Source organism: Malus domestica, chromosome 15, assembly GCF_042453785.1.
Source record: "Malus domestica chromosome 15, GDT2T_hap1".
Classification (NCBI taxonomy): Eukaryota; Viridiplantae; Streptophyta; class Magnoliopsida; order Rosales; family Rosaceae; genus Malus; species Malus domestica.
Window position 1 is genome coordinate 27,070,647 of NC_091675.1, and position 9,676 is coordinate 27,080,322.

Consider the following 9,676-nt stretch of genomic DNA (forward strand, 5'->3'; position numbering starts at 1 on the left):
TAAGGATTGTGTTTGTGTAGTTATCCTACAATCTATTGTAGCTTTCTTTTGGCTCTCTATAAGAGTTGCCTTCACTCTCTTGTAATTTTCATAATGAAATATACAACAAATATTGAAACCAAAACTCAACATGGTATCAGAGCAAGAACCATAGGGTCCTGACTTTGTTCATTTTTTTTACTTCTTCATTTGCTCATCATCGATAGAGATGGCAGAAGAAAATGTGTCTAGTGCCGACAGTGCCTCATCCTCTTCCCCAAACTTAACCCAAGGGGTTGAGAACAATCTAAATCAACGACTCTGCTCGGTGCTACTGAACGAGTTCAACTACCTTCCTTGGTCAAGAGCTGTGTCACTTTCTCTAGGAGGAAGATCGAAGCTAGGGTTTATCAGTGGAAGCTCTGAGCCCCCAGAATCCACTTCACCAACTTACGATGCATGGCATGCTACTGATCAGCTAGTCATGTCCTGGTTACTTAACTCCATGGAGCCAAAACTGTTTAAGCTTTTCAGCTACTTAGAGTCTTCCCTTCTCCTTTAGGAGTCTATCAAAGATATGTATGGCAGCCAAAACAACTCAGTTCGCATCTTTCAACTAAAGAAAAGTGTGGCTAGTTTAAAGCAAGGTGATCACTCATTTGTTCAACACCTTGGAAGTATGAAATCCATGTGGAATGAACTCGATATGTATCGTCCACACACGACTGATTCCGCTATGCTAATGAAGATGGCTGATGAAGATAAGGTGCTTCAACTCTTAGCAAGCTTGGGAGCGGACTATGAAGACCTGCGTAGTCACTTGTTAATGACTCAAGAGCTACCCTCTTTTACCAGTGTGTGTCATGCAGTCCAGAGAGAGGAAACTCGACGAAAAGTGATGAACGTTGAGCCCAAATCCAACTCTGAAGCTAGGGTTTTCATGACAAATCACAAAGCAACTGGTGATAGTGTGCTTGGCAAGAAAGCAGACTAGAAATGTTCTTATTGCAACATGAAGGGACATTTGAGAGAAAAATGTTGGATTCTTCATCCGGAGTTAAAGCCTAAGTTTGACAGAGAAGGCAGGATGATCAAAGATGGGAAGGGTAGAGTCACTCCAAAAGCATTTCATTCAGGTTGTTCCTCAACTGATGGGATGGCCAATTTCTCAACAAATCCTGTGTCCTTGATCAACGAGTTTGCTGTTTTTCTTCAAAAGAAGCAAGGAAGCAATGAACCTAATGAAATGACACCTAAAAACCCTACTGCAATGCTAAGGAAATTTGCTGGATTCTTGGTTGACTCGGAGAACACATCGAAAGGTAATATTCCAGGTATTATCAGTGCCATTTCCACTGCTCTTAATGCAAATGTTACATATGATTTTTGGATTATTAACTCTGGTGCCACTGATCATATAACTATTAAACCCTCTAGTCTCCATGATTTTCAAAGAACTATTGATCCAATTCATGTATCTGTTGCAAATGGGAAAGGGGAACCTATTCTAGGGAAAGGAAAGATTAGATTGCTAAGTGAGCATATTGATTCCACTGCTCTCTATGTACCTTTTTTTCCTTTTCAGCTCTTGTCAATAGGAAAAATCACAAAAACCTTTGACTGTCTAGCCATATTTTCCCCTCACAATGTTGTGTTTCAGGACTAAGTTACTCAGAAGAAGATTGATGAAGGGTTCTTCTTGAATGGACTCTATTATCTCTCAAAGGAGTCTAATTTTGTCAAAAAGCTCAGTGTCAACTTAAGTCAAGTTTAGGAACACCAACTCTGGCATCAACGCCTTGCCTATCTCTCAGAACATGTGATGACCAAGTTGTTTCCCTTTTTTTGTAAAAACACACCGGGGTGTGAAACTTGTCAAATGTCAAAAGCCACTAGACTTCCTTTTGTTTCCTCTAATTCTAGAAGTAGTAAACTTTTTGAGCTTGTTCACTCTGATATTTAGGGTTATTCTCGTGTAGAATCCTTTTATGGGTATAGATATTATGTTACATTTATTGATGACTATTCTAGAGTAACTTGGTTGTATCTTTTAAAACTTAAAAGTGATTTGTTTGATGCTTTTAAGGACTTTCACAACCTAATCACCAATCAATTTTCATCTAAGTGATGCGAAAATTTACTTAACACACAAATTAAACCCTCTTGTATCAATTGTAGTAAAGAATGTAAGTAGGGATCGTTCTGAACCGGGGATTAGGAGGGCTTGCTAATAACCTCTAAACTAACTTAAGAACATAAAAACAAAGTTAAAAACACTAAACTAGACTCAAAGAACTCAAAACAAACTCAAAAGACTCAAAATGAGCTAAAAAGGCCCAAATCTGCCTAAAAACACAAACTGGGCAGATTTGGACTCTAAACTACTTTTGGACGAATTTTGGTTTTAACTTGGTTCGAAACACTTAAAAACATAAACTAAATTAGTTTCTAACTAATATGACTCAACAAGGTAAAGGGGGGGTTTGGTTTTGACGAAATTGAAAACAAAACAAGTAAATTAAAGAACTAATGAAATCTGCACGAATTTGGGTAAATCTATGGATGATAGGTTAGCCAGGAGGTTCTTCTCCACACATGACACACTTGCAAACAAAATGATGTCCAGTTGCTTTTCAATCAACCATGAATTCTCAACGCCCCAGATTAACTGTGAATTGCACTAATTAACCCTCAGATTTTCCTAATTTCATTGAATTGGATGATTGCATACAACAACCCAAAGCATTCCCCACAAGTTCCCTACATGAATTGCATAATAGAGATACAAGCAAGAATCATTAAGTTCTATGAAAATCATAAGCATTGACAAAACACTTGTAACTATGAATTGCATGAAACTTATGGCAAGAATTTACTTAACACAGTTGTGACGAGCAACCTTCACTACTTGTGAATATAAGTTCATAATGATTAGGTGAAACTCCCTTATATCCTAGCATTAGATTTATGCATGAAAATTAAGCGTGCACTCTCAACCAACACACATAAATCAGTTTTAATTCAAATGGATAAGTAAATTGAATTCACAACTTATGAATCACAACTGAAAGTAATCAAATCATATTGCAAGCATGAACATGGTTTTGAATTCCCCCTAGCTAAGGGGGGGTTTAGTTCCTCATACTCACAAAGCAAAGATAAACAAATTTAGACATTGAAAAAAAAAGAATGAAAACACCTAAAAACGCTCCAACAATCCAACTTGAATGGCAAGCACGTCCAAGGGTCCTTCTTCTTCTCTTTGTTGAGGCACAAGGTGTGGTTTGATGGATGCGTATGGATATATGGAAGGGAATGGCTGAATGTGTTTAGGTTGGATGGAGGTCACGGCAAGGAAATGGAAATGAAGGTGCATGGAATTGTGTTTTTGTTATGGGAATATGTAGAATGGTTAAGAAGAAAAGACTCTGCCTTGCGGCAGAATGTGTCTTCCTCCCTTTTCCCTAAACTGTCTGTGTGAATGTGTCTTTGGATGGATCTCCCTCATTTTGTTATGGTGAAGGGTGGATGTATATATAGGCTAGGGAGAGGACCACCATCTAATTAAGGTGGTAGTGGTGTATGTTGTGGTAATGAGTGGATGTAATGGGTGTAGTGGGTGAATGTTTGGTAATAAGTGGATGTAATGGATGTAGTGGATGGATGTTTGGTAATGAGTGGATGTAATGGGTGTAGTGGATGAGTGTTTGGTAATGAGTGGATGTAATGGGTGGAGTGGATGGATGTTTGGTAATGAGTGGATGTAATGGGTGTAGTGGTTTGGTAATGAGTGGATGTAATGGGTGTAGTGGTTTGGTAATGAGTGGATGTAATGGGTGTAGTGGATGGATGTTTGGTAATGAGTGGATGTAATGGGTGTAGTGAATGAGTGTTTGGGAATGAGTGGATGTAATGGGTGTAGTGGATGGATGTTTGTAGTTGTAGGTCAACACACTTGCACACACACATGCTGATTTCTAGCCTTCTAATCTTCAAAAACGTCCATCCTCATGTCTCCATGCTTGCACTATCCAATCTTTGCCCAAAAATGCTCCAAAATGCTCCAAATAGTACTTTGTTGCCAACTTTGGTATTTGAACCTACAAACACACGAAAATAGCTTAAAGTACTAAAATAACTAGAATTAAACTAAGTAAATGCCAAGAAACAAGCTAACTAAGTTGCATAAATATGCTCCTATCACTAAGATATATATGTTAAGATCAGATAATGGTACCGAGTACACGTCCAATAACATGAGTAATTACTTGAGCAATCATGGCATTTTGCATCAAACTAGCTGTGTTGGTACACCACAACAAAATGGTGTGGCAAAGAGAAAGAATTGAGACTTATTGGAGAAGACTCGATCACTTATGATCCAAATGAATGTTCCTAAGAACTTTTGGTCTCAAGCCCTACTCACTGCCACGTACATCATTAATAGACTGCCAACTCGAGTGTTGAATACTAAATCTCTTTTTAAAGTCATGAAAGGCAGGCCTATAAACTTGTCTCACCTCAAGACCTTTGGTTATACTTGTTATGTGCACATTCAAGCTCTCCATCATGACAAACCCGACACTTAAGCTGCCAAATGTGTGTTTATGGGATACGCCAGTTCTCAAAAGGGTTACAAAGTGTACAACCCTAACACGGGGAAGTTGGCAGTCTCTAGAGATGTGCAATTTGATGAATATTCACCTTATTTCCACAAAGGGTTGGAGACTAATGCTAATATGGAAGATCTTATGAACCTATTTCCACTACCTATTCCAGTAGAAATTCATGAAGTCACTCCTGCTCATATCAGCACTGATAATTCTCAACTCACTGAGTGTAATTGATGCAGTGCCAAGCTCATCTGGACCATCAGAAGCTCAACCAAATCAACAAGCTATAAGTGCACCAAGAAGAAATCCTACACAAGATAGACATCCACCAATGAGGTTACAAGAGTATGTTACTTACACTGCAAGGCATCCTATCTCTGCAGCCATTTCTTATCACAGATTCTCATCTTCTCATACTTATTTCCTTAACAAATTGTCCTACACTTTCGAACCAAGGAATTTTCATGAAACCACATGCATGCCTGAGTGGCAAGATGCTATGACTAAAGAGCTTCAAGCTCTAAATGACAACCAGACATGGAGTGTGGTAGATCTTCTAAATGGCAAGAAGGTCGTGGGAAGTAGGTGGATATATAAGACCAAATTCAACTCCAATGGAAGCATTGAAAGACACAAAGCACAACTCAAGGCTTTACTCAAACCTATGGCATTGAATAAGGAGACCTTTGCTCCTGTTGCCAAAATGAACACAGTGAGGGTATTGTTGTCTGTGGCAGTCAATAATGCATGGCCCTTATTCTAAATGGATGTGAAGAATGCATTTCTTCATAGGGATCTTGAAGAAGAAGTGTACATGAAGTTGCCTCCTGGTCATCCAAGAGAAAATGAACCCAACAAGGTCTGCAGACTTCACAAAGCCATATATGGTCTCAAACAGTCCCCTCGAGCTTGGTATTCGAAGCTTAGTTCAGTCTTTGAAGCTGTAGGGTTCAAAATGAGTCATGCTGACTCTTTTTTGTTTGTTCGAAGTAGTATTGTCGGAAAATTGGTTGTGCTTATATATGTTGACGACCTAATTATTACAGGTGATAAATCAGACGCTTAAGTAGTCACTTCACCAAAAATTTGCCATTAAAGACTTGGGGCCCTTGAAATACTTTCTTGGAATTGAGGTGGCTACCTCTTCAAAGCGATTGTTCTTGAATCAAAGAAAGTATGTTCTCAATCTTCTAGATGAAGCTAACATGATGGAATGTAAACCAGCTCGGACACCCCTAGCTAGCAAACTTCAGTGGCATGAAAAAGGTGAACCTCTCTCGGACTTTAGTGTTTATCAGCGAATGGTTGGGAAACTTATTTATCTCACCATTACTAGGCCTGATATCTCATATTCAGTTAGCCTAGCCAGTCAGTTCATGCACTTTCCTACTCTAGTTCACTGGGAAATCGTCAAGAGTATACTTTGATATCTCAAGGGCTTAGTAGGAAGGGGGATAATTATGAAGAACAATGGATTAAATCACATCTTAGCCTACACAAATATTGACTGGGTTGGAAATGCCCTTGATAGAAAATCCACAACAGGTTTTTGCACATTTGTTGAAGGGAACCTTGTCACTTGGAAAAGCAAGAAACAAACTGCTATTGCTCGATCTAGTGCCGAAGCTTAGTATAGGGCTATGGCAGCAACAGCTTGTGAACTCATATGGTTGAAAGGTCTTCTTTCTGAGCTCGGATTCACAAGCATGGAACCTATGTCCTTGTATTATGATAACCAAGCTGCCATGCACATTGCCTCCAATCCAGTATTCCATGAAAGGACCAAACATATTGAAGTTGACTGCCATTATATTCGTGCTCAAGTTCAATCCAAGGTGATAGACACCGTGTTCACACGCAGTCACGATCAACTTGCTGATTTATTCACAAAAGCACCAGACTCTACTCAGTTTCAGCGTTTGTTGTGCAAGCTTGGGTCAATCAATCCCCTTGCTCCAGCTTGAGGGGGTGTATTGAAACCGGTTTGTATGGATGGGTTGTATGTATGAGTTGTCATCCTCACCATAGCTTGTCATTCACCTTACATCAACCTTTCTCCATAGCTTGTCATTCACTAATCACTTTCCATAGCTTGTCATTCACCTTACATCAACCTTTCTTAGTTGCTTGTAAAAGCTTCTTTACTTGTGATTTGGTTTTTGCTTTTCCACTTTTTAGGGCAGATTTTAGGGATTGTGTTTGTGTAGTTATCCTACAATCTAGTGTAGCTTTCTTTTGGCTCTCTATAAGAGTTGCCTTCACTCTCTTGTAATCTTCATAATGAAATATACAACAAATATTGAAACCAAAACTCAACAGTATGTATTACCCATAATATAATTCCCAAGATAAAAGAGATTAGGTAGTTCAAAATCTTACGTTGGTTCTATTACTAAAGGTTACAAATTCCTATTCTTTGCACATTGTTTGGAAAAATACTAGGAGATCACGTAGTGGTGGGAGCTTTTTTTGAAATAATATTTTTAGGTTATCTTAAGTTATTTTACGTTCATTTTAACATAAGAATATTTAAATTTTGAGAGTGTAAAGTCACACAACCCATTTCAACACATGACACAAACAACACTTCAACAACGTCTTCCTAATTCCTACAAACACCAAAATATTTGTTTGACGTAGAATCTGAGTTAAATGATATCTTTTCATTATTTTAACTATTGAATTTAAGTTCGGGCCTTGGATCATGTATTTTACAGTTGGCCTTGATTATGCATGTTTGATTTCATTCGTTGAATTCAATGCAAAGGAAACAAAGTAATTAACTAAAAAAGATGAAATTCAAATCGTGACAATTTAAGCTATTTGACTAGAGAAAATAGTGTAAGTTTGGTTTGGGTTTGAGGTTGGAAGAAGTTTTTAAGTGGAAATCCTAAATTCTTAATTTTTTTTTTAAATTTAGTCCTCTCCATTGATATGGCCTGAGTTACTTGGAGACTTTAAAAGTTGGTAAAAATTATGCAATAGTATTTCATAAGACTTATGTGTCCAACTAGGCAGGCACTTACATGCCAAGAATGAAGGATCAATCCCGACCCTTAACGGTGCAGAAGTTTCTGATTTTGATTCCTGAAATGCAGACCACAAACATGTAAGAGCATGTTTGTAGCAGCTACATGCAGCTGTGCCCTCATATATATAAAACAATATGTAATATCTCACTAATATACATTATGTAAGTTGACGACATCATTACCTTAAACTTTTAGAGAGATTTGATACATTTGAATTAACATTTTGTCATGAATATGCTACTAATTGGAACATACACTGTTGAATTGTTTAATACATTTGGATGATTAAAACGGTTTCCAATTCAAATAATTTTTATAGGAATAATCTTTAAATGAAGATTAAAAGATTGAATGATTCTAATTATAAAAATTCTACAATAAAAATACGTTATTTATAAATGGTGAAATTAGCTTATCCCAAAAAGAAACCCAAATATTATCCGGTTTTGGCATGTTTGCAGGCCCCAATCATTTCAATTTTCCCTTTAAATTAGAGCAAATCCACCCCTAAGGACTTTGTGTCAGCACCTAGCGCATTTATCCACTCAAGTGAACAGTAATAGGCCAAAGCATCTCCACCCCTAACAAAAAATAGCCTAGTCCATTTTATTAAAATATTATTATTTTTTAATTATAAAATAATAATTTTATTTTTAATTTCTGAATTTATAAAAAATAAAATAATAATAATAATAATAATATCTAAAATTTATTAAAAAGTTTATGTATTTTTTAAAAGTGAATTCTTAATTTATTGGGGGAAAAAACATGGACCGTTGATCTGTGATCGGACGGTCCAATTTAAAAGTGAAATTCAATTCTTTTTTACCATTGAAAATCGAACGGTCTAGAATAACTAGCCGTTGGAAATCCAACGGCTGCAAGTGGGCCACGTCGCCAAGCCCCGGTTGTGGTCTGAGTGCGCCTGCGCGCGGGCCCCGCAGCCTGATTTCTTGTCTCCTACTCGCGCCCATGCGAGCGTGAAGGCCACGCGCCAGTGCAAAAAAACAAACAGGCCAATCCCTTGGTCAGTCAAAAATGGGCTGGGCTATAGACTGGCATGGGCTGGGTGCCAGCCAATTGGGTCGGCTGGAGCAAATTCACTGGGTCCTGGCCTATTTTTTCGGTTGGGTGCTGGGCAAAAAGTCCTCCAGTGGACTTGCTTTTAGAGGAAGAAGACGGTTCAAACCCGAGTAACAACCTGCCCTAGGTCAGACAAGAACGTGAGGAGGAAACTAACAACTGTCATTGACACATCGAATGAGAAATATGATGGCTATAGTATATAACATGTATAAGTTACGTGCATGAATGATATCCCACATCCCAAATCATATCCAGTCCTTGATTAACAACTACACTAGCCTTAAGCGGGTGTAAAATGTATTTTTTGAATTATGTTACGCGCGATTTACACATTTTAAATGTATTTATATACGTGAATTGGTTCAATTTTTTTTATGACAAAAAGAAAGTCAAATGTTTGGACTAAATGAATAATATTAGACCATCTTAGAAGAAACCCCTCATAAATCAATCAAAGTAGTTGAATTCACATAATAAAATCGGTCCTTCAATTTTCATCTACATTCTATTGAATTTACATTAAAAATAAAGAAAATAATATTTAATAAACAACTGATTGAATCATATTATTGCTAGCCCATTGTGAGACTAAGCCCACCCCTTCCCCCTTAATGTAAATAATAGCATTTGTTCAAAAAAAAAAATACAATCATTTGACAACTAATTGAATTACATTATTATACATGTTTGAAAGACTTTTTTTTTATAACTAGCACTACGCGCCTATTAAGATGTTTTGAATGTGTTTAAAAATAGAGAAAATAATATTTAATAAACAAGTTATTGAATCACATTATTGCTAGCCCATTGTGAGGTACTAATTATAAAAAAAATAAAAATAAAATAAAAATGTACAAAAAAAATTAATTATAAAAAAAACACTATTTATATGACAAAAATATTCTTGCATTATTTTGAGTTGCTTTTGAATTTTTTTGTTTGGAGGGCATTTTTGTCCAAAACTTT

At 37.0% G+C, this 9,676-nt stretch overlaps 1 protein-coding gene across 1 annotated transcript; it reads left to right on the plus strand.

Annotated features, from left to right (window-relative positions):
- The first annotated feature begins 208 nt into the window (after window positions 1-208).
- LOC139191819 (uncharacterized) lies at window positions 209-973 on the plus strand. Its single transcript, XM_070812842.1, has 2 exons — window positions 209-460; window positions 542-973. Exons 1-2 carry the CDS (start codon window positions 209-211, stop codon window positions 971-973), a joined length of 684 nt encoding a protein of 227 aa, XP_070668943.1.
- Window positions 974-9,676: the final 8,703 nt, after the last annotated feature.